Source organism: Cynocephalus volans, chromosome 3 (genome assembly GCF_027409185.1).
Source record: "Cynocephalus volans isolate mCynVol1 chromosome 3, mCynVol1.pri, whole genome shotgun sequence".
In the NCBI taxonomy this organism is placed as follows: Eukaryota; Metazoa; Chordata; class Mammalia; order Dermoptera; family Cynocephalidae; genus Cynocephalus; species Cynocephalus volans.
In genome coordinates this window covers 1,084,348-1,109,453 of record NC_084462.1, presented here as the reverse complement: position 1 = coordinate 1,109,453, position 25,106 = coordinate 1,084,348, and the positions used below count along the sequence as shown (strand labels likewise).

The window sequence follows — 25,106 nt, the reverse complement described above, 5'->3', positions numbered from 1 at the left end:
GCGCTGGCATGGCAGGGGCTGGGGGCAATTGCTATTTTCCAATCCATTCAAAAATAGTTCACTGTTTTAACAAGAGATGTAGCCAGACATGTGTGTGCTGGTTCAGTTTCAGGTGTGTATACGACTAAAACAAATTTCATAAAACCATACTCACCTTTACAACATGAGATGCAGTCAACGTCTATTCTATTCTATGCCATACCATTAAAAAAAATGCTTATTGCAACCCCTTGAACTGATTTCTCAACCCTGTAATAGTTCATGACAGCCAGTTGACTACTTCAGTCTCAAAGTGTGCCTACAGATCACAAGTCCCTAAACAAACTGTGATCACAGTGTGATAAGTACAGAAATTGAGGGCTGGCTGGTTAGCTCACTTGGGAGAGCGTGGTGCTGGTAACACCAAGATCAAGGGTTCAGATCCCTGTACTGGCCAGCCCCCCCCCTCAAAAAAAAAAAGTACAGAAATTGAGAGACTGAGCATTTAGAGCCATTTGATGAAATCATTTTATGTCTGTTGAATACGATAAATAAAAATTGGTGTTTGACTTTTGTATGTCTTGGTTTTAAATTTTATTTTACTTTTCTAGTCATTAATTTCTGTTGTATTTTTAAAAATATTGGTCTCCAATGGATTAGAAAGTTTAAAAACTAGCCCCTCATCACCGTTTGAGAGAAGCACTGGTCTAGAATATTTCATGTGGTACCACTGCCCCTAGAACATTTGGGGACACCCTTTTTCCAAGGAATATTTAAATAGTTCATTGCGAAACATACCCTTTCTCCTTCCAAAACATTCCATTCTACCATTCTGGAATTCCTCTTGGGAAGAGACTCCCATGAATCCCCCGTGACCTGCTACATGCCAAGCTCTGTGACTGTCAACCCCAGACACCACCTTCCACAAACACACCTTGCGGTCACTGAGCCCAGACACGGTGTCCACATACTCCTCCTGGATCATGAAGGCAGCCAGGTTGGCTGTGTAGCTGGCGAGGAAGATGACAGCGAAGAAGGCCCACACCAGCACCATAATTTTGCTGGTGGTCCCCCGGGGGTTCTCCACGGGCACTGAGTTATTGAACACCAGGGCCCAGAGCAGCCAGATGGATTTCCCAATGGTGAAGGTTGAGCCTCCAGGGCCTGCAGGGGGCCAGGACGGACACGTCAACCCCAAATCCCTTCTGCTCAATGAGGGAGCAGAAAGAGCTACGATTCTTGGTGGCCCTTTAGGCCTCTGGCACCCAGAGTGGCCATAACTTCACTCCAGAGGCTGCCGGGAAATGTAGTTCTATCCATGATCAGAGAGTGCTGAGGCAAAGTGATGGAGGTAGGGGACTTACGCTTGCCTGTGGCCAGGCTGCGGTTGTAGCCGACGGGACTGAGGTACTCGAAGATGAAAACGGTGACAGCTACCACAGTGAGGCACATGACGAACATCATCACCCACACGGCAGGGCTGTAGGGTTCTGGGGACAAGAGGGAGGTATGTGGTCATGAGTCAGCCAAGTAAAGAATTCAGGGGACCACAGAAATGCAGCCCAGATCTGACCTAGTACTATTGTATCTCTTTCTCTGGTTCCCCATCTCAGAGATAGCCCTATTGCCTTCCCAGACCCTGGGAGGTGTCTGTCTCAAAAAGAGCCATCACAACCATTTCTGTGGTTTCAACCACCAAATATAAACTGTCTCTTAAATGTTTCCTGAGCTCTCTTTGCTTCCACCATCTTGCAATGTCAGACCCCTGAGTCATTGCGGATGCCACCAAATGGACTTTTGACTTTCCAGCCTCAGAAACTAAAATCCTGTCTCTCTGCTCTCTCTGCTTCCACCACTTGCAGTGTGAGATCCCTGAGTCACTGTCGCCATCACCAGATGGACTTTGGACTTCCCAGCATCAGAAACTTGTACAATTAGACTTCCGGTCAAGATGGCGGAATAGACGGTCCCTAGCGTCACTCTCTCCCACAAATCAACCGATTTAAACTACAAAAACATAACATCAAGTGCAAACAGAACGGGGAGACATCCTGTGGGGGAGGCAGAAGCTCCGTGGAGACCACATGCCCTGCGGGGCGCCGTTGCATGATCGGGCAGGTAGGCTTCACTGCCGCCACCCGGCTCCATTCCCAGCCCAGCCCAGTGCGCACAGAGAGGGGAGACATCTGGCAGGGGAGGCGGAGGCTCCGCAGAAACCACACACCCCGTGGGGCCGCCACTGTGTGATCCAGCAGGTAGGCTTCACTGCAGGCACCCGGCTCCATTCCCAGCCTGGCCTAGTGCACTTGGAGCAGGGAGACGTCCAGCAGGGGAGGCGGGAACTCCATGGGGACCACACTGCTGCCGCGCGCAATCCAGCAGCCCAGTCCAATGTGTACGGAGCACAGAGACATCCAGGAAGGGAGACAGAAGCTCCGCAGAGTCCACACACCCTGTGGGGGGACTGCCGCCACGCGATCCAACAGCAGGTAGGGTTCACCGCCACCACCAGGCTCCATCCCAAGCCCGGCCTAGCGCGCACAGAGCAGGGAGATATCCTGCAGGGGAAGGGGAAGCTCTGCAGAGACCACACGCTCTGTGGTGCCTTGGCGCATCCCAGCAGCCTGGGCCAGAACACACGAAACACGGAGAAGCCCAGCACAGGAGGTGGAAGCTCAGCAGAGACCACACACCCTGCGGTACCACCCTGTGATCCAGCAGCCCAGCAGAGTCCAAGCTGACCAGAGAGGTGGCTCCCCTGAGAGGCCCAAGACCCGAGGCAACCACACACGCAAGGCACTAGTAGACAACTGAGCAGTCACTGAGGTAGCCATACCAAATTGGCAACCACAGCAACATCTTAGTCAGTCAGTAGTGTCAAACCTGTGGACTGGGCCGAGCCCGTGGCGCACTCGGTAGCGTGCTGCGCTGGCAGCGCGGCGACGCTCCCGCCGCGGGTTCGGATCCTATATAGGAATGGCCGGTGCACTCACTGGCTGAGTGCCGGTCACGAAAAAGACAAAAAAAAAAAAAAAAAAAAAAAAAAAAAAAAAAAAAAAAAAAAAAAAAAAAACCTGTGGACTGTGAAACCCCCTGCCACAATGAATAAACATCAAAGAAAAAGATACCAAAAATACAAAAAATCAAGAAAGTACACCACCAAAGGATAGCAACTCTCAAGCTCTAGATCCTATAGAACAAGAAACCCTTGAAATGACTGACAAGGAATTTTGAGTGATAATTCTAAGGAAACCGAATGAGATACAAGAAAACTCAGCTAGACATCATGATGAAACAAGGAAAAATACACAGGACCTGAAAGAAGAAACGTACAAGGAAATCAATGCCCTGAAAAACAATGTAGCAGAACTTGCCAAACTGAAGAAGTTATTCAGCGAAATAAAAAACACAATGTAGAGTTTAACCAGCAGGCTTGCGGAAGTTGAAGAGAGAACCTCTGAACTTGAAGATGGGCTGTTTGAAATAACACAAGCAGACAAAAAAAAAAAAAAAAAAAAAAAAAAAGGAAAAGAAAAGAAAAGAAAAAAGAATCAAAGGCATTGAAGAAAATCTGAGAGAGATATCAGACAAACTTAAGTGCTTAAATATCCGAGTCATGGGTATTCCAGAAGGGGAGGAAAAAGGAGATTGCATTGAAAACATATTCAACAAAACAGTGGCAGAAAACTTCCCAGGTATAGGAAAAATCACACATCTTCAGATCCAGGAAGCTCAAAGATCTCCAAACATATTCAACCCAAAAAGGTCTTCTCCAAGACATGTTATAGTCAAATTGGCAAAACTCAAAGAGAAAGAGAGAATCTTAAAAGCTGCAAGAGAGAAGCGTCAAATCACCTATAAGGGAGCCCCAATCAGGCTAACATCAGACTTTTCATCACAAACCCTAAAAGCCAGAAAGGAATGGGATGATATATTCAAAATACTAAAAGACAGAGATTGCCAGCCACGTATATTCTACCCTGCAAGGCTATCCTTCTGAAAATGAAGGGCAAATAGTATGTTTCTCAGACAAACAAAAAATGCGGGAGTTCACCACCACACAACCACCCTTACAAGAAATTCTCAAGGGAGTACTGGGTTTGGTTCCTGAAAAATAACTACCACTGCTGTAAAAACCCAAGAAAAATCAAAACCCACTAGTATAATAAAAATGGCATTCATGAAGAGAAAACAAACGAACAAAAAGGCTATCTACAAGCCAAGGAACCAACAAATACAGAAAACAAACAGCAAATCAGAAAGAAAGGAACAAAAGACACCTAAGACAACCAAACAATAATCAATAAAATGCTAGGAATAAATCAACACTTTTCAATAACAACTCTTAATGTAAAAGGCTTAAATTCCCCAATCAAAAGACACAGACTGGCTGACTGGATCAAAAAGCAGGACCCAACTATATGCTGCCTTCAAGAGACCCACCTCACCCGTAAAGACTCACATACACTAAGAGTGAAAGGATGGAAAAAGATTTACCATGCAAACAGAAAAGAAAAACGATCTGGAGTAGCTATTCTTATATCTGACAAAATAGACTTTAAACTAAAAACCATAAAAAGAGACAATGAGGGACACTACATAATGATAAAAGGACTGATGCATCAAGAAGACATAACAATCATAAATATGTACACACCCAATGTGTGTACAGATTTATAAAACAAACTCTATCAGACCTAAAGAAGGAAATAGGCACTAATACCATAATAGCAGGGGACCTGAACACCCCACTGTCAGTATTGGACAGATCATCTAGGCAAAGAATCAGCAGAGAAACACAAGGTCTAAACAATGCTCTAGACCAATAGGACTTGGCAGATATCTACAGAACATTCCATCCAACAACCTCAGAATATTCATTCTTCTCATCAGCACATGGATCATTCTCCAGGATAGATCACATATTAGGTCACAAATCAAGTCTCAACAAATTCAAAAAAATTGGAATTAGCCCACGTATTTTCTCAGACCACAATGGATTAAACCTAGAAATCAATAACAAATGAAATTCTAGAAACTATAAAAACACATGGAAATTAAACAGCATTCTACTTAATGACATACGGGTCCAAGAAGAAATCAAGCAGGAAATAAAAAAATTTATTGAAACTAATGAAAATAATGATACATCGCACCAAAACCTGTGGGATACTGCAAAAGCAGTATTAAAGGGGAAATTTATTGCATTAAATGTTCACCTCAGAAGAATGGAAAGATGGCAAGTGAACCACCTAACACTTCACCTTAAAGAACTAGAAAAACAAGAACAATCCAAACCTAAAGTTAGCAGACAGAAAGAAATCATTAAGATCAGAGCTGAGCTGAATGAAATTGAAACCCAAAAACAATACAAAAGATCAATGAATCAAAAAGTTGGTTTTTTGAAAAGATAAATAAAATTGACAAACTATTAGCATGGCTAACAAAAAAAAAAAAGAAGAGAGAAGATTCAAATAACAAAAATTAGAAATGAAAAAGGCGATATTACAACTGATTCACCTGAAATACAAGGAATCATTAGAGACTACTATAAACAACTATATGCCAACAAATTTGAAAATCTGGAGCAAATGGATAAATTTCGGATACACACAAGCTCCCAAAACTGAGCCATGAAGACGTAGAAAATCTGAACAGACCAATAACAATAAAGGAGATTGAAGCAGTTATCAGAAGGCTCCCAACAAAGAAAAGCACAGGACCGGATGGATTCACAGCAGAATTTTACCAAACATTCAAAGAGGAATTGACGCAGATTCTTTACAAACTATTCCAAAAGATTGGAACAGACGCAAATCTCCCAAACTCATTCTATGAAGCAAACATCATCCTGATACCAAAACCAGGTAAAGATACAACCAAAAAAGAAAACTACAGCCCAATATCCTTGATGAATATAGATGCAAAAATCCTCAATAAAATACTAGCTAACAGAATACAGCAACACATACGTAAAATTATTCACCACGATCAAGTGGATTTCATCCCAGGGATGCAAGGTTGGTTCGACATACGCAAATCAATAAATGTGATACACCATATTAATAAAAACAAACACAAGGACCATATGATCATCTCTATAGATGCTGAAAAAGCATTTGATAAAATTCAACATTCATTCATGACAAGGACCCTCTATAATTTGGGTATAGATGGAAAGTATCTCAACATAATTAAAGCCATATATGATAAACCCACTGCCAATATCATCCTGAATGGGGAAAAGCTGAAAACTTTTCCTTTAAGAACAGGAACTACACAAGGATGCCCACTCTCACCACTCCTATTCAACATAGTGTTGGAAGTACTAGCCAGAGCAATCAGAGAAGAGAAGGAAATAAAGGGCATCCAGATTGGAAAAGATGAAGTCAAACTGTCCCTGTTTGCAGATGACATGATCCTATATATCTAACAGCCTAAAGCTTCTATAAAAAAACTCTTGGAGTTGATAAATGATTTCAGCACAGTAACAGGATACAAAATCAACACACAAAAATCAGTAGCATTTCTATTCTCCAATAATGAACATGCAGAAAGAGAAATCAAGAAAGCCTGCCCATTTACAATAGCCACCAAAAAAATAAAATACTTAGGAATTGAGTTAACCAAGGAGGTGAAATATCTCTATCATGAGAACTACAAACCACTGCTGAGAGAAATTGAAGAGGACACAAGAAGATGGAAAGATATTCCATGCTCTTGGATTGGAAGAATCAACATAGTGAAAATGTCCATACTACCCAAAGTGATATACAAATTCAATGCAATCCCCATCAAAATTCCAATGACATTTTTCTCAGAAATGGAAAGAACTATCCAGACATTTATATGGAATAATAAAAGACCACGCATAGCCAAAGTAATGCTGAGCAAAAAAAATAAAGCTGGAGGCATAACACTACCTGACTTTAAACTATACTACAAAGTTATAATAACCAAAACAGTATGGTACTGGCATAAAAACAGACACACTGATCAATGGACTAGAATAGAGAATCCAGAAATCAACTGACACACCTACAGCCATCTGATCTTTGACAAAGGCACCAAGCCTATACACTGGGGAAGACTGCCTCTTTAGCAAACGGTGCTGGGAGAACTGGATATCAATATGCAGGAGAATGAAACTAGACCGATACCTTTCACCATACACTAAAGTCAACTTAAAATGGATTAAAGAATTAAATATACACCCTGAAACAATAAAACTTCTTAAAGAAAATTAGGAGAAACACTTCAGGAAGTAGGACTGGACACAGACTTCATGAATATGAACCCAAAAGCATGGGCAACCAAAAGAAAAATAAACAAATGGGATTATATCAAACTAAAGATATAATCTTTAGTAAAGCATCTGGGAAAATCTTTCTCAGCATCCGGGAAATGCAAATCAAAACTACACTGAGATATCATCTCACCCCAGTTAGGATGGCTAAAATCCAAAAGACTCTGATCGATAAATGCTGGCGAAGTTGCGGAGAAAAAGGAACTCTCATCCATTGTTGGTGGGACTGCAAAATGGTGCAGCCTCTATGGAAAATGGTATGGAGGTTCCTCTAACAATTGCAGATAGATCTACCATATGACGCAGCTATCCCACTGCTGGGAATATACCCAGAGGAATGGAAATCATCATGTCAAAGGTATACCTGTTCCCTAATGTTCACTGCAGCACTCTTTACAATAGCCAAGAGTTGGAACCAGCCCAAATGTCCATCATTGGATGAGCGGATACGGAAAATGTGGTATATCTACACAATGGAATACTTCTCAGCTATAAAAACGAATGAAATACTGCCATTTGCAACGACATGGATGGACCTTGAGAGAATTATATTAAGTGAAACAAGTCAGGCACAGAAAGAGAAATATCACATGTTCTCACTTATTGGTGGGAAATAAAAATAAATAAGTAAATTCACACACACACACAAAAAAAAAACGAGGGGGAAGATGACATAACAACTACAATTCCTTGAAGTCGATACGACAAGCAAACAGAAAGGACATTGTTGGGTGGGAGGGGGGAGAGGGAGGAGGGAGGGAGGTTTCGGTAATGGGCCACAATAATCAACCACATTGTATATCGACAAAATAAAATAAAAAAAAAATAAAAAAATAAAAAAATAAATGTTCCATAGGTTTTCCAAAAGAAAAAAAATAATAAAAATAAAAATAAATAAATAAAAAATAAATGTTTCCTGAGCTCCAGACCCAAGTTTCCACCTCCCCCTGGCCATGCCCCCAGGCCATTTATCATGTTCCACACTGAGCAGACCAGCTTCCATGCTTCCCATCTTGGCAGCTACACCATCCATCCAGTCACAGGCTAAAACCCCATTTGCCATCCTACCCTTCTCCCTCTCCTTCACCTGCTACAGCCTGTCAATCCCCAGCCCATGCTCCTGTCCCCCTCCCTCATGCTACATGGGCCTCTCCTCCCTGTTCTTGTGGCCAACATGGCTCAGGCCTCATGGCCTTCCCTGGACCATCTCCCCAGCTTCCTGGCCTCCAGTCGCCCCTCCAGCCTGTCCCTCCAACAGCTCAGTGGCGACCCTGCCCCCCCCCACTCACAGCTCTCCCATGGCTCCCCAGCACCCCCAGGACAAAGTTCCCACCACTCAGCCTTGTCCTACCCTTCTCTCTGGCTTGATCACTCTCTCAAGCACCCATGCTTTAACCAGAACTCACAGTTGCCCAAGCAAGCCACACCCTCTCTGCCTTGTCTCCTCAGCTCCCCTGCCAGAGGTGCTATCTTGACCTGTCCATCAGACAAACTCCCATTCACGTGTCCCCTCCTCATATTCAATAATTATTTGTTGCTTCTGGGAGCTCACTGACAAACCAAAATCACATTCCCTTGAGATTAGTACTAGGTGATTCAACCTCCCAGAGCTAAGTATGAGCTGCCAGGACATCGCAGCAAGGTCACCACCCTGGACTGTCACTGTGGCGTCTGGGGATATGCCTGTCACCTTTACTGGGCAACATGGCGGAGCATGAATAGGATCTTATCACTCTCCTGCTATTTGTTGCCTGAAGGCAGGGGCTCCAGGTGGTACTTCTCAGTGTGCCCTGCAGAGACCTCAGTGCAGAGAAGGCCACAGGAGACATGGTTGGGGGAAATAGACAGAAAACAAAACATGAAGGAAGGGATGTCTCTTCTTCCAGCCCCTTCCCTCTCTCAGGAGCTTTGCTCAGACTTCAGAGAGCAAGCGGGAACTGATGTGAACTGTTGCCCTTGGCCTGATGTATACTCCTTCTGCCTTCTCCAGCTCAGGAAATGGGACTTCTACCCAATCCACCTCAAAGTCATCAGCCCATCTGGATGGCAGCTTCCTAACCACACCTACTTGTCTACTTGTCTCACCCCCATTGCATATCCCTACCCTTCTCTGGCATGGACCTCTGTGGTAGCCTCCTCCCCAGCCTCGTGCTTCCACAGAGCTACCAAAAAGCCTAAATCTTATCATATACCCCCACACCACCTTCTGTAGTTAAAACTCTTGTCATTGCAATAAGAATAAAACTCAAATTTCCTACCACTGTTTCCAAGGCCCTGTAATATCTGCCACATTCCCTCTCAGCCCTCACCTCCCACATTTCTTACCCTCACTGCCCTACCCTTCCAGCCACACAGGCCTGCAGTGGTTTTACAAACCCTCCACACACATTCCCACCTTGGGACCTTTACCATTTCTTTTTTTCTTTTACTTTTTTTTTTCTTTTTTTAAAGAAGATGACCAGTAAGGGGATCTTAACCCTAGACTTGGTGTTGTCAGCAGCACGCTCACCCAGTGAGCTAACTGGCCACCCCTACATGAGATCCAAACCCCTGGCCTTGGTGTTACTAGCGCCACACTCTCCTGAGTGAGCCACGGGCCAGCCCTCGGACCTTTGCTATTTCTGTTTCCTCTGCCTAGAATGCTTTTCCAGCCACAACTATTCAGGGCTGAGTCACCTCCTAAAAGGGGCTTCTCCTGTCCACACACACCCAGCACCAACCCTATTCCTCACCATCTCTTCACCCTGGCTTGAGGTAATTATCACCATCTGAAGTGATTTTTGTCTATGTATTCCTTTAAGAGTTTATTTTATGTCCCCCAGGAGGCTGAGAGCTTCTAGAAGGCAGGCATCTGTGTCTGCCTCATCCACCATCTGTTCCCAGTGTGTAGCCCAGAGACTGGCACATACGAGGTGCTCAATAAACACTGCGATGGGTGACTTGAGTGCTTACAATGTGCAGTACAGTGCTAATCTCTTCTTTATCTCAAACCTAGAGACAGGCGAAGGCTTGGGTTTTGTGGGGCCTAAAGCTTACACAACTCGGAGGGCTCTCTTTAAGAAAAAAAGAATACAGCATAATGAACACCAAAGCAGGTGCCAGACTTTGGAAGGGGCGGGGCGAGAGAAGGCTCCTGAACTCCAGTTTCTTGGTAAAATTCCTACTGGTAGGGGAAATTATTTCTCCCATTTTACAGATTAGGAAATTGAGGCTCAGAAGTGATGTCACACTTCACCAGAGTCACACAGCCAGTACGGGCCATACCCGGATGGGAGTCAGGTATTCTGACCCTAGGGCCCACACAGTTGGGGGCAGCTGCTCCAGCCGTGCCTGCTAGGTCTGGCTCCTTGTGCCAGGGTCCCAGCTCACCGAGGAAGGCCGAGGGGGACACGGTGCCATTGCTGCGTGCCACCATGACGCTGATGCCCGTCTCTACGAAGGGGACTGAGAAGTCCACGATCTCCGACCGCTCCTCGTTGATGGTGAGGGAGCCGATAGCCATGTCCGCACGCTGGTAGAACACCTGGGAAAGGAGCGAGGGGCCGGCGAGGGAACCCGGCTCAGGTAGAGACCGACGGTAGGCAAAGGCCGGCCCCAGGCGGTGACCAGTGACAGGATGACAAAGAGGGCTGGGACGGACGGCAGAGCGGATAACGAGAGGGACTCTGAGTGGGCCAGGGAAAGGCGGAGTTGAAAGAAAGGGAGCAGGAGGGGGGAGAGACAGCCCCAACCCACTCCGCTGCCCCCCGTTAAGGCTTTGGGTTACATCTTCCTGGCCCGCCCCCTTCTCCTAGCAGTTCCACCATTCTGTCCCCGCCTCCACCAGCCGCAAAGGTCCCCTCTCCTGGCCTCGCCCCACTGCTTCTCCACCCGGCCCTTCCTACAAGGCGGTCCGTCTCGTGCCCTGTCCACGCCCCGCGCCGTCGGGCAAGGAGGTCCCTCCTTCCGAGCACGCTCCCTCCAACACCAGGATCCCCGCCTCCTTGCTCTGCCCCCTTCGCCCCCAAAGATCCCCTGACCCCACCGTGTCCCGGCGTGCCTCACCTCCCCGATCATGCCGTTCCAGACGCCGTCGATCTTCTTCCCATGCTTGCCGTTGGTGACCAGGTAGAGGTCGTAGCTGAAGCCTATGGTCTGCGCCAGCCGCTTCAGAATATCGATGCAAAAACCCTTGCAGCACCGCTTTTCCGGGCGGGGGGCGTCAGGTGGAGGGCTGCGGGGAGGGACCAAGCTTGCGGAGGTTTGGGGAACCCCGTTAGACTCTCCCATGAGGTAAGAGTCTGCAGGAAGGCACAGGCAGCAGCTAAAACTATGGTGAGCGCTTTCAAGGAAAACAGGCTCAAAAGAGTTACGGGGCTTGCTAAGGTCACCAAGCTGGAGTGCTTTGGGGGTCCTGGGTCCCAAGGGAGGAAGGGACTACAAGCCAAAACTACTGGGCTTCAAGGGAGGAGGAACTTGAAGCTGGAACTCCTGTATCCCGGGCTGTCACCTGTGGGTTCGGTTGAGCTGGCTCCGGCAGGGGACCGAGTCTCGGATGCAAGTGCCGCTGATGGGGTCAGCAGGCTCCACAATGACAAACGGCCTCTCCTCGAGCGTGGCCACTGTGAGGTGCTGCGTGTCATCCACTGGCTGCAAGAAGCGACCGTAGCGGGACCATAGCGGGTACTTGAGGCGGAGAGTCTGCTGCTCCCAGCTGCCCACCTTCCAAAGAGAAAGAGAGTCGTGCTTCCTGGGGGGACTTTCTGGGATGTCCTGCCTCCATGTTCCTTCTCTCTCAAGCCTAGGAGTGTGGGCACCGTTTCCCTCCAGGATCGAGGAGCCCTATCCTTCTTCAGACCCAGGAGTCTGGGCCTTCAGTCCCATCTTCCCCCAGGACCCAAGGGTCCTGGCTCCCAACCCCCTCCTCCCTCAGAGTCCAGGACCTCAGGCTCCTCCTCTGCCAGGACCCAGGAATCCAGGCCCTCTCCCATGCCTGCGGTCTGGGTTGCAACTCACCACCTCCCAAGTCCTGTCTCTGGTGAGGGAGATGACCACCAGGGAGGGGTTCACCAGGAAGCCATCCTCATTGAAGGAGTAATCTCGGTTATCCCAGGTAATGTTCATGAAATACCTGCCCAGGAGGAAAGGAGGGAGACATGTGGGGACCTGGGTTGGGTCCCTCGGCCCCTGAGGACAGAGTCCTCTTTCTAGTAACCAGCCCCAGCTATGGTTAGAATCTCTCCTCCTTCACCTCCAAGATCTCACAAACACAAATATGCCTCTTCCCCGCTCAGCATCCTCCCCTTGGCTGCCCAATGCCCCCAGGATAGGGTCCCAGACCCTCGGCATGGTGCTGAGGCCCTAGAATCCCTATGTGTCCTGGCCCTGCCTGCCTCTGAAGTCCATCTCTGATATCTTCCTACCTTCAAACTCTTCCCACCTGAAAACCCTCTTTTTGCTCTGTCAACACTGAATGCAAGGCATCTCTCAAACATGTCAAGCGGTTCCTGTCTCTAGGCCTTTGCAGGTGCTGTTCTCTCTGCCTGGAAAACCCTCATCCTACCCCTTCTCATCCTGAACAACTCTCATGTGTCTTAATGACTCAGCTCAAATGTCCCTTCTGCTAGGAAGAAACCCCCAGGGGGTCCCTGGACTCTCAGATATCTTCACTATGCAACATCACCCTGTACTAAGGTGTCTCACATCATCACCCAGTCACTGGGCTAGACTTTCAGCTGCCATCCTTACCCCGTCAGTCTCCCCAAACAGGCCATCAGTCCCCAAGCCCCATCCTTCCTTCCCCAGGGCTCTCTCTGCCCCATCCTGTCCTTTCTATCCCCACAGCCCTCCTGGACCCTTACCCCAGCCTCCTGCATGGCCTCCAGCCTCAAATCTCTCTCCTCCAGTCTGTACTCCACTTAGCCCCAGAGGGATCTTTCTACACCCAAAACTGACTTCGCCTTTCCCCTGCTCATAGCCCACCCATGGCTCACCAGTACCCTGGAACAAAGTCCAAGCCTCTTAACCTGGTATTCAAGGCAAGTGGCACATTTACCTCCCCAGCCTCAGGAACCCCATCTGTTCTGAACTATTACGGTCCCACCAATCTGCCCAAGTTTTTCTCTCCTCTGTGCTTTTGCACATGCTGTTCCCCCTGCCTGGAATACTATTGCTGATGAACTCCTCACCACTCTTAAAATCATGTCCGAACCCCTCTTCTAGCCTAAAGGCACTACATGACCTGAGTTCCATGTGTCTCTCCATTCCCTCCTCCTACCTTTCTTCCTCTTGCCCGCTATTCTCCAGCCACACTTGGTGTTTCAGCCTCCCAAGCAAGCATGCTATGGTTTGAATGTTTGTCCCCTCCAAAACTCATGTTGAAGTCTGGGACTGGCCGGTTAGCTCACCAGTTGGAGCTGGTGCAGATAACACCAAGGTCAAGGGTTTGGATCCCCATACCAGCCAGCCACCAAGAAAAATAAATAAATAAATAAATGAACAAATAAATAAATAAATAGAAATTTAATTGCTATTGTGATGGTATTGGGAGGTTGGACCTTTAAGAGGTGTTTAGGTCATGAGGGCAGAGCCTCCATGAATGAACTAATACTGTTATCGCAGGAGTGTGTTCACCCCTTCTCCCCTCCCTGCCTTTTGTCTTTGCCCTTCTACCACTTATGCCTTCCAACACGTAATGACACAGCAAGAAGGCCCTCTCCATATTCTGGCACCTTGATATTGGACTTCCCAGCCTCCAGAACTATGAGCCAAATTTCTGTTCATTATAAATTACCCAGTCTGGGCTATTCTGTTAAAACAGCACAAAATGGACAAAGACAAGGCAATTTCAGCCCCAGGGACTTTGCACCAGCTATTCCCTCTGACTTCATTTGATCTTCCAATGCTTGGCTCCTTCTCTCTCTCTGTCTCTCTCTCTCTCTTTTTCTTGGCTCCTTCTCTTTATCCATTTTGTTAAAACTTCCAAATTTTGCCTAGTCAGAAAGGCCTTTCCTGACCACCTCAGCTAGCCTAGGCCCCCTAGGCATTTCTTATCATATTCCCCCTTTTATTTTCATCTCAGAAGTTATCACCTGCTATTTTCTTCTTTCTTTTCTTGTTTGTTCACTGTTCATCTCGCCTATTAGAAAGTAAGCTCTGTGAGAGCAGGGACCTTATTTAACACTATACCCTTGTGCCTAAAGTGGTTCTTGGCACATAGTAGACTCTCAATAAAGGGCTTTTCAACGAATGAATGAATGAATGAGCAATTCATCCTTCACTCTAAGCTTAGATATCTCCTTGTCCTGGAAACCTCCCTGATGCTATAGGCTGACCTGTGACTTGTGTACCCTGGCAGAAATTCTGGGTAAAGAATTGAACAGCCTCTGGGAGAGGCAAGCCTGATAGAAAGGGAGAGAAAGAGATAGAAAGAGAGGCAGAGAGAGAGACAGGGGCAGAAAGTAAGAAAGAATCAGAAAGAGATGAAAGAGTAGCTGGCCTCTGGCTTGGCCTCAATTCCTGATATCTGTGTTTCTGTGTGTGTTTATCTTTCCAAATAAACCCCTTTTTCCCTGAGGAAACTTGAATGAGACTCTTCTTCTTGCAACCAAAAGTGTCCTGTCTTAGCCAGTACTCCTCCCTGGTGCTTCCACAAAGCCTGTGCTACTGCCATTGCTGCAAACATCATGCTGCGCTGTCATTATCCCCATCCCTGCTTGCCACCCCAACAGGACCTTGCTTTTGAAGAATAAGTTCATGGTCTTATTCATCTCTCTGTTCTCAGCACCCAGCATGAGCCCTAGTTCCTAGCAGTTGCTCAGTAAGTATTTATGAACAAGGGATACATTTCTCATCATCTTGTTCTGGAATCTTGATTTCCAACTCAGCAGTTCTCAATTATTCTCCCTTAGGTCTTCTTCCTCACCCATCTCTTCTTCCCAAACTCAACTCTTCCTCACTTCAGGGTTAAAGGCCTCTCCTTCCATTGTTTTGTCACCAAACACATCTGTTTCCCCACTCCCAGAGCTTCCTATGGTGGAGATGCTGTCTTCCAACAAACTCTGTTCTCCTCTTCTAAAATAATAGCATGTAAACTGGGCACACAGCTGTCCAGCTAGGGTTAACATCCCAGCATTCCTTGCAGCTAGCCCAGGCCATGGGCAAGGGTGATATTCAAAATAGCTAATGATCAGTACAGCACTGGCACTAACCAATCAGAATGGCCCTCTAACCAATCAGAATAGACACTGCTGTAAACAATCTGTAAGTCAGCCCTGACCATGTGACTACATTCTCACCAATAGGATGTGAGCTGTGTCCCTTCTGCCGCACTTAAAAGGAAATTGCTTGCCCATCACTTCCTCTTTCCCTCTTCTCATGAGTTAGACCCATTCGGTCATGCCCACAACACAGCTTTGACTGTATAGAAAGGAGATGCCAGAGAAGCAAGGTGGGAAGCTCCTGGATCCCTGAATGATTACATGGAGCAGCAGTCTCCTGATAATCTTGACTACTGATCTCTGGGTTGTTATGTGAGAAAGGAACAAACTTCTATCTTGTATGGGCCACTGGATTGTTGGGTCTTTTTGTTATTGAAGTTCAGCTCATACCCTAACTAGGGCATTTCATTGAACCTAAGATGCTGTCAACTGTAGGATGTATTGCTATTTTTATGTATCACAAAGAAAGAAAAAAGTACTGCCAACTAAACCATCATAAGCCATCAATTATAAGACACATCTTGATTTCAAACACATTAAGATGTAAAAAATTATGTATCTTACTTAGAATCATCAGACATAGTAATAAACTTGCTGTGTTTCAGGTACTTTTTCCAAATTACCCGATTTAACCCCAGTAAAGAGACCCAATTACACCCATTTTCCAGAAAAGGAAACTGAGGCTCTGAAAGGGGATGTGACCCATTTGAAGCCTCTCAGCCAGTGAGTATTCCACATACTCAGGCTCTGGAAGCCTTTCCACACCCCTCCCATCCAGCCCCACTCACCTATGCAGACTCTCTCCACGGTGGGTGCGGTTCTGGGCACGACAGTCATGGCCAAGCTCAGGCAGGAAGCCATAGTCACGCAGCAGAGCTTGGGCACCTCTGGCCACTACGGCAACACCAGCTGCCACACGCTGGGCCAGGTCATCCCTCCAACCAGCCGAGCGCACTGCAAACAGTCCTGCAGGCAGTGGAGCACCTCCTGGCAGAAGAAGGGGCTCCCCAGGGGCCCCTGAGCCCCCACCTCCAGCCAGCTGGGGCCCCACCATGAACCAGACGTAGCCAGGCCCAGTGAGGCCAGCCTCCTCGGCTGCCCGGAACACAGGCTCAGCCTCCTCACGGGCACAGAAGAGCAGGCGGATCTGGGCACTGACACTGCGGAGCTGGGCACCTAGCACGGCCTCACCCGCCCCAGGGTCCAGTGTCAGCGCCCCTCGGTGCTCCCAGCCCACCAGGCTGCCGTCAGTCAGCACCTCGATGTAAGACAGGAAGGCCCGGTGGCCAGGGGCACGCGTGGTCACTGCTACAAAGGACGTCCAGTCGTACTCCTCCAGCACCTCAAAGATGACCTGAAGCTGCTGCTCTGTGGAGGAGCCTAGTTGCAGGAAGGTGGAGCCCTTCTCCTGAGGGTTAGGGTAGAGGATGTCAGGCCTCCTGATGTGGGAACCCTCATCTCCCAGAAACTGATAAGGGGACGATAGTTCCTAGCTGCCAGCTTCAGATCACAACTCTCAATATGGCAGCCTGACTAGCTATTTACCGAACTTGTTCTCCTTTTCTTTCTAGGACACAGGGCTAGATCTGGGTCAGGTTTAGCTACATGGCTATGTTTTTCTAGGCTCACCCATAAAATTTCTCCCCCATGAACCTTACTCTCTCTGTCTGAGGACAGATGCAGAGGCCCCAGAAGAGAACTTTAAAGTACTAGGGGATTACAGGCAGAGCCACAATAGGTAGGGAGCCTAAGTCCCTGAGTCACCATATGGAGGAGAGCCACCTTCAATTAGGAACACCTGTTTGGATTTTATATGACTGAGAAACAACTTTCTATTGGGTTTAGCTGCTGAAATTTGGAGATTTATCTGTTATAGCATCTAACATCACTGTCATTAATACACCCAGCATCCAGTGAGGTAACTACAGCTCCCAGCATCCACTGAAAGCGACTGATTCCCTGTATACAAGGAGGAAGACTACATCTCCTAGTATGCAATGAGGGTGCTGAAGGTACTGTATCTCCCAGCTGGAAGAAGCTTTGCTGTGTGAACTTTCCCTTCTTTGGTTTTCCTCCTATCTCCCTATCTCCACCTTCTCTGTCTCCTATGCTGGCTCCTCTTCCTTGGCCAGAATTCTAAATGTAGGAGTGTTCTAGTGTTCTCTTTTCTTCTCTGTCCTCTCTTCCTGGCAATCTCATCCAGACACATGGATTTAAATACTGTCTCCTGCACTATCCAATATGGTAGCTGCTAGCCACTTGTAGCTATTTGAATTTAAATTAATTAAAATTAAATAAAATTAAAATTTTGTTTTCCGGTTGCATTAACCACACAAGTGCTCAACAGCGTGTAGCTTGTGGCTACCATATTGAACAGAGAAGATACATGCCATCTTCATCACTGCAGAAAATTCTATTGGACATCGCTGGAATGCTGATGGCTCCTTATCCTCAGTCACAGCCTCTCCCATGAGCTCCAGACAAACCTATCCCTCTTTCTTTTTTTTTTTTTTTGTAATTTATTTGTTTTAATGGACACATTGTAATTATATATACTATCCTCCTCTCTACTTAACATCTCCCATTGGATTTCCAAATGGCATCTCAAAATCAGCATGTCACAAGAGAATTCTTGATCTTTCTTCAAATCTGATCCCTGTCTTCTTTTTTCTTATTCACCCCGAGGCTTAGGCCCCCAAACTATATCATTCTTTCCCTCTCTTTCTCTCACACCCACAATGAGGCCATCTTCTATGTTCAAACATAACCCTAGTTGTCCACTCCTCACTGTTGCCACTGTCACACTCTCATTGTCACTACTTTCTCTCTTGCCTAGGCATCTACAGCTTTCCAACCCATCTCTGCTTCTATTCTTGCATCTTCCAGTCTGTTCTCCAAACCGTAGCCAGAGTGATCATTTCAAAATATTAATTGGATCACATCCCTTCTCAGTTGAAAACCTTCCAATGATTCTACCTCAGAATCAAAGCCAAAGTCCTTGCTGTGGCCCATAAGGCCCTGCATGAACTGGCCCCATTGCCTCTCTGACGTCATCTTCTGCGTCCAGCCATACTCCCTCTTTTCTTGTCCTCCAACACATCAAGCTCTTTCTGGCTTCAAGAGCTTTGTTCTTAGCTATTGCCTCTCCTGGGGTCACTTTCCCCCAGGTCCTCTATGCTACACCTAACCCTCCTCATTCCTCAGGTCCAGCTCAGGTGTCATCTCCTCAGGAAGGGCTTCCTGTCTACGGCCATACCACCCTGAACGCGCCCAATCTCGTCTGATCTCGGAAGCTAAGCAGGGTCGGGCCTGGTTAGTACTTGGATGGGAGGAAGGGCTTCCTGACTGCCATCTCTTGAAGCACCATCCTCGGTTATTATAACATCCCGTCGATTTCCTCCAGGACAGATTTTACTGTCTGTTACTTGTTTTGTCTGTCTCCCCTACTCTAATGCAAATTCCATAAGGCAGAGACCTTGTCTGTTTCCCCACCACCACCACCTGTATTCCCCAGAACCTAAAACAACCCTGGCACAGAATCAGCCCTCAATAAATTTTCCTGTAATTCACTGAGAACAGCAAGTGGACTTTCTCCCTAGGAACGTGCCTGTGGTTATATGTGTAGGGGAGACGGAAGTTGTCCTGAGGGGATGAGGTCTACAAGCATGCAATGAGAACCCTGAGAGGACCTCACCCTTCAGCAGGCGGAGGTGTGCTGAGAGGACCACGTTGCCAGCATTTGATGGGGTATAAATGGAGCTATGAGGACCACCCTTTCTTCCAACCAGGGACAGTGAGGGGACTACATTTCCCAGAAGGCAATGGGTGTACACTGAGCGGACCACGGTGCCCAGCCGACAATGAAACAGAGCGGACCACACTCTCAGCAAGAGGGACCACATCTCTGGCTATGCTATGGAGGCGGCAGCCAGGAAATCATAAGTTCACTTCCCAGGTGATCTGCCTACAAATCTCTGGACAACGCCTTGCCAAGGAGAATAAGAAAGTTGGACAGAGGTCCTTCCCAGAATGTTCTGGATAGGAGAGAACTACAAGTCCCAGAATGCAATAGTGACCCAGTTACAAAGCCATAGGTCCTCAGAGTAGGAAATTGGTAGACTTAGGCTCCACCCATCCAGGTGGCCCCATCCTTCAGCAAGTGCCGCCTCTCTGTTCCACTGGCTCCACCCCTGAATAGGCCCCATGCCTCTCAGGCCCCACCTCTTAGTTGACCCCTTCTCAGCCCGCAGATCAAGCGTGGTCCAATCCTCCTTCGCAACCAGGAGTCCACTGCAACTGGTCCCTCCTGTACCCTCGGGAGGCAGGCCTCTCTACAGACCACGGCTACATTCAGCCTCTACCATCTCCTACCCTGGGGGCTCCTGGCATTGACCTCTCATTGGCTGGTCCCGCCTCTACCGTGAGCCTTCATCCTCCCAGACCCACCCTCTGGATTCCCGCTTTTCACACCTCACAGCTGGGTATGTCCCTTTTCAAACCACACTCCCAGGACCTTCATCCTCTCTGGACCCCGCCTCTTTAGTTCAGTGCTAAGGCCCCGCCTCATTTCTAGCCTCGCCCCTCACTGGGTAGCTCCATCCCTTCCCTGACTGGCCAAGCCCTAAACTTCGCTTCCTTGCTGCCTGGTTCTATCTCTCGTCAGTCCACCTGCCCTTCTCAGACGCCTCCTTTCACTGGATGGCTCCGCCCTGCTGCATAGACCTCTAGGTTCTGCTCTCAGCTGGCCAAGACACTCCCCTGACTCTGTCCCTCAGTATTTGATGCCTCTCTCTCCTGGTCCCTGTCCCTGCCTTCCTGGCTGCCTCTCCACTAGACTTCGTCCCTTTCTGAACCCCATTCCTTTCCAACTGACTCCTCCCCTCTCAGATCCCAGATCCCACTCCTCCCTCAGATTTTGCCATCTCGGCCTGGTCCCAGTCCCCGCCCCTCGCTGGCTGGCTCCGCTTCTTCCCCAGATCCCACCACTTCCCTCTACTAGCCTTTCCTGCAATCCCTCGCCTACACTGACTGGGTCCACGTTCCCCCCTATCCTGATCAGCGAGGACTGGCCTCCCTCTGGTGACCCCCATGGAGGGCTCTGCTTACCCTATAGACCACGCCCCTGCAAGTCAGCCCGATTGACCCCTACCATCTGGCCCCACCTTGTCCCGGATGCTGACCCACAGGGCTCTCTCCGCCCTGTCTAAGGGAGGCCACGCCCCTCAGTTCTGTCCCAGACGCCGCCTCTCTGTGATTGGCCCCGCCCCCAGCCGGTCGCGCGCACCTTGGGCGTGAGCACGAGCGCAGCGCCGCCGTGCACGGCCACGATGGGCAGTGAGGTCTGCGCCGACAGGAAGTCGAGGATGGGTGCGACGGCGGGCGCGCGCGAGTCGTCCTCGAAGACGACGCCGTGCACGCGCAGCCCCGACAGCAGGTCGCATAGCTGCAGCACGAGGCTTCGTGGGTCCGAACCGTTGAGCACCAGCGCCACGGGCCGCACGTCCAGGCCCGGGCTGCGCACGGCCGCCGCCACGGACGGGCCCAGGCGCACCGCCTCCGCCGCGTACGCGGGTCCCGAGAACACGAGGGCCACATTGAGCGGCCGCGCCCCACCGAGGCCCCCGCCGGGCCCTCCGGCCCCACCCGGTCCCGGCGCCTCCTCCGGGAACGGGCTGGCGCAGGCCAGCGCCAGCAGCAACAGCATCTTAGCGGGGCCCCGAGGGCCGCGAGGGCCACTGGCGCCGCGCATCGCCTGCAGGCCCCGCCGGGCGGCCTCTGAGCGCCCAGGCCAGGGAGGGACAAGAGAGGACAGGAGGAGGCACAGAGAGCACAGAGAGACACAGACGGGGAGACGCAGAGACAGGGAGACAGGATGTAGAAAGATACACAGAAGGGGAGATACAGGGAGATAGAGACGCAGAGACAGGGTGGAGAGGGGAAGATTGAGGTGAGGGAGGTGGAAAGTGGAGATGGCGAAGAGACACCACATACAGAGGGAGAGGTGTGGGGAGTGAAATGGAGGGAGACACAGAGATAAGGAGACACAGGGACAGGGAGAAGTGGAGTATGGAGTGGGGGAGACATAAACACAAGAGGGGGTTAGGTAATGGGGTCAGGGGAACATACAGAGGAAGGGAGAGAAAAAGAGGGGAAAAGACAAGTTAGGAGTGGGGATGACAATAAGGCAGATGAGAAGAGATCCACAGAGATGGGATCCAAATAGGAACAGAGACCCAGGGAGATAGGAAGGGAGATAAAAAAAAACAGCAGCAGAGAGATGGTCAGGGAGAGAGAGGCAGGAATAAGGAGAGAGATGGAGGGAGAAAACAGACAGGGATGGAAAGGCTCGGAGTGACAGACAGGGAGAAGAGATCGTGAAGTGACAGAAATAAGAAGTGAGAGAGATCCAGGGAGAGAATGATAGAGAGAGAGGGAGAGATGCAGAGATAGACAAAGGAAGGCAGGAGAGATAAGAGAGACAAGAAAGTTGGACAGAGAAGAAGATGGAAAGAAAGTGAAGAAGACAGAGACAGAGACCCCACAGCCAGCAAGAGACAAGCACACATGAGACATGGGGAAACAGAATTGAGATTGAGGGAGGCAGTTAGAATAGAGAGAAAACACAGGCGGACAGAAATAGCGAGGCAAGGCAAAGACCGAGACCCCCACCAGGGAGGTGCCCAGCACAGACATGAAAGGAAGGCCAGGGAGGAGAGTGGCAGGAGGGAGCAAAATAAAAGGAAGAAAAAGTGAGGGGGAAAAAAATTGAGAGCGGGAAAAGGGGTCAGGTGTGTGGGGGGAGGGAAAGAGAGAAAAGGAGAAATTAGTGGGCATCCCAAGGAGCAAAAATGCCCCCACAACCTTATGCCTCACCCCAACCCCAACCCATTTTTGTCCCCTTACTCCTGTCCCCCCATTCTCAATGAAAGCGAAAAAGAGAGTCATGGCCCAGGCTGGGATGTGAGATTGACGGGCACAGCTGTGGATAGCTGGGGGGGGGGGGGGGGTCCCTCGCTCCCAGCCCAGAGCAATTTAATAAATTAGAGGAAATACAGCGTCTCTTCCTATGCCCCCTGCTGAATACTAGCTGCTTAGGGTGGTTGGGCTGGGAGCCCAGACTCCGGGGTCCTGGGTCTGAGGGAGGAGGCCACTGTGGGCTCGGATTCCTGGTTCCAAGAGAGAGACTGGAGCCTGCATCAGGGGCTTTCTGAAGGGGTGAGGGTCCAGACAGAGAAGGGTTCTCTCTTGGCTGTCAACCAGGCTCTTGTCCAGTTGCCATGGTAGCGCAGGCTTCTTCCACCCCACAGACAGCCAGAGTGGGAGAAAGGCCCATACCCCCTCCTCTGCCTAGAGGCCTCGGCCCCTCCCATTTCTTCACCACCCCAACTTCTCAGGGATCCTGGGCCACTGTGTCCCCAGGGAAGGGGGTGGGAGCTCCTAGCATGCCAGTCCCTCCTAAATTCTGGCTCCTCCTCGCCCCTCCTCTCCATTGCCCTTCCCCAAGCAGCTGGCTCAATCAGCACTCAGAATAGCCCCCTTCCACCCCCAAAATAACCCACAGCTGTGGCCTGGCCCCCACGGGGTTAACGCTCACTCTCCCCTCCCTTCCTGGTGGATGCTCACCCCTCAACCCCTCCTCCGCCTCTGCCCTTGGGAACCCCAGGGTTCTGCTCCCTGCCCAGGCCCAGGAGGGCAGCTGCCAGACCCACCCACCTCAGGATGCTAGATGCCCAGTCCTTTCCCATAAGGGATTCAGGAGGGCAGTCTCCCACTCCTCCAGGGACTGAGAAGTGGCATCCCCAGTCCTCCAATCCCCAGAACCCACACCCTCAGGGATCACAGAGTCCAGGCCCCCAATTTCTGCCTCCTCATGAGTCTCACTTCCCACCTCCATCCACACAGGGGCTAAAGAGTCCAGATCCCCATCCTCTGCCCTGTCAGGGACTCAGGAGACTGAGCCCCTGGCCCCCTCCTCCCTCAGACACAGCTTCTCCCATAAAGACTCATGAGTTCTGGCTATCAGCTCCCTACCCCCGAGTGTTCAGCTTTGTTCTCTTTGAGGAAACAGCGGTCCCATTTCCCTCCTGTCCCAAGACTCAGATATCTGGGTGCCCAGCCTCCTCTGCCTGCAAGAACCAAGAGTCCAGGTCCCCAGCTCCCCTCTTCCCCCAAGACCCAGGAGCCTGAGTTCCCAGCCCTTTCCTCCTTTAAGGACACCCTTTTTGTCTCAAATCCCATCAGTCCCAACAACCTGGGTGCTCCCCCAGCTCCAGCCTCCCCAGTCACCCCACTCAAATCCTGTACACAGCACAGTCTGTCCCCGAGTTGAGGAGGAGGAGGGTGCCAGAGATTTCCTGGGGTGTCCCTGTCTCTGTTGCTCCCCCCCACATCCATCACAGAAGAGACGAGAGTCCACTTTGATCAACAACTCACCCCCCCCCAAGTCCTGCTGCAGAAGGCATCCCATTTCCCCTACCAACACACACACACAACACCCATCTCTCCCCATCCTAATCTTAGTGCTTGGAAGAGGCTGGAAGGGTATTCCAGAACCTTGAGGAACGGGTGGTAGCTTGGGGCAAAGGGTGCTGGGGGGCCTGGATGCCCTCAAGGTCCTTGGCAGAGGTATTAATAGCAGACTCATAGCTCTGAGATGGGAGGGGTAATTGAGAGGAGAGAGGGAGAGGGACGGCCAGTGATGGGGAGACTGATGCGGGGGATGGGGGTGCAGAGAGAAGATGAGATGGAGAGATGGAGGGACAGAGAGATGTGGGGTGTCAGGTATGTGGGGCTGGGGAGAACGAGCAAAGTGTCAGAGAAATGGGGGGCTTAGGAAGTCTGAGGTGCAGAGACCCAGGAAAAGGGTCTCAGAGAGGGAGAAAAAGAGGGGGCGAAGGAGAATCCCCGAGGGACGAGGGAGCTGTGGGGGTTAAGACTCTTGCCCACCATTCAACCCCCCTTCCTCCACAGGCCCGTGGCCAACTTTCGCTGTCCTAGATTTGGGGGTCCACATTCCCACTCCCACCCCTTCATCCCCTGTGCCGGCCTTACCTTTTCATGACCCTGTTCTGTGGGGGGGATTGTAGGGGGGCCAGGACCGGAACCCAGCGTCCAGCGACCCGAAGATTCTGCGGAGGGCTTGGGAAGCCAATGGGGGGGCCAGGCCCTGGGGCGGCGGCAGCGGTGGTGGCAGCAGTGGCGGTGGTGGTAGGGACCTCCTGCCTGTCCCTGGCTCCGTCTCTCCCTCCTCTTCCTTGGTCCTGTCCTGCCCTGTCTGTCCCCCAAGGTTGCAGCCACCCGGACTAGGCGAGGACGCGGCTACACATGTTGCGCTGGAAGTTGGGCCCCGGACATTGCGGAGGCTGTCAGGGTGTCCTCTTGCTGCCCCGACCCCGTGGGGATCCCCCCTCCGCCCACCCAGGGTGCCCCCTTCTGCTATTTCAGCCCCAGCTCCTCCTTCCCTTCCATGTGTCCGGTCCCGCCTCTCCCTCGCTCATTCTCACCCCCTCCCTTTGTGCCCTTAGCCTCCCCCCACACCCCACACCCCCAGCGTCTGTGTCTGTCTGTCTGTCTGGGTCACCTCTGAAGCTGGTGGCTGATGCGTGTGTTTGTGTGAGGAGCGG

At 49.8% G+C, this 25,106-nt stretch overlaps 1 protein-coding gene across 1 annotated transcript in view; it reads right to left on the bottom strand.

Moving 5' to 3' along the window:
- GRIN2D (glutamate ionotropic receptor NMDA type subunit 2D) overlaps positions 1–24,565 on the bottom strand; it is a 41,589-nt gene extending 17,024 nt beyond the window's left edge. The window contains exons 1-9 of the mRNA XM_063090996.1: positions 24,535–24,565; positions 20,768–21,258; positions 16,272–16,891; positions 12,281–12,395; positions 11,775–11,986; positions 11,330–11,498; positions 10,655–10,808; positions 1,344–1,469; positions 914–1,143 (exon numbers count right to left, since the gene is read on the bottom strand). Of these exons, the coding sequence (XP_062947066.1) occupies positions 914–1,143; positions 1,344–1,469; positions 10,655–10,808; positions 11,330–11,498; positions 11,775–11,986; positions 12,281–12,395; positions 16,272–16,891; positions 20,768–21,232 (2,091 nt within the window). The 5' untranslated portion in view covers positions 21,233–21,258; positions 24,535–24,565. The remainder of the gene's footprint in view (positions 1–913; positions 1,144–1,343; positions 1,470–10,654; positions 10,809–11,329; positions 11,499–11,774; positions 11,987–12,280; positions 12,396–16,271; positions 16,892–20,767; positions 21,259–24,534) is intronic.
- Between the last annotated feature and the right edge of the window lie 541 nt (positions 24,566–25,106).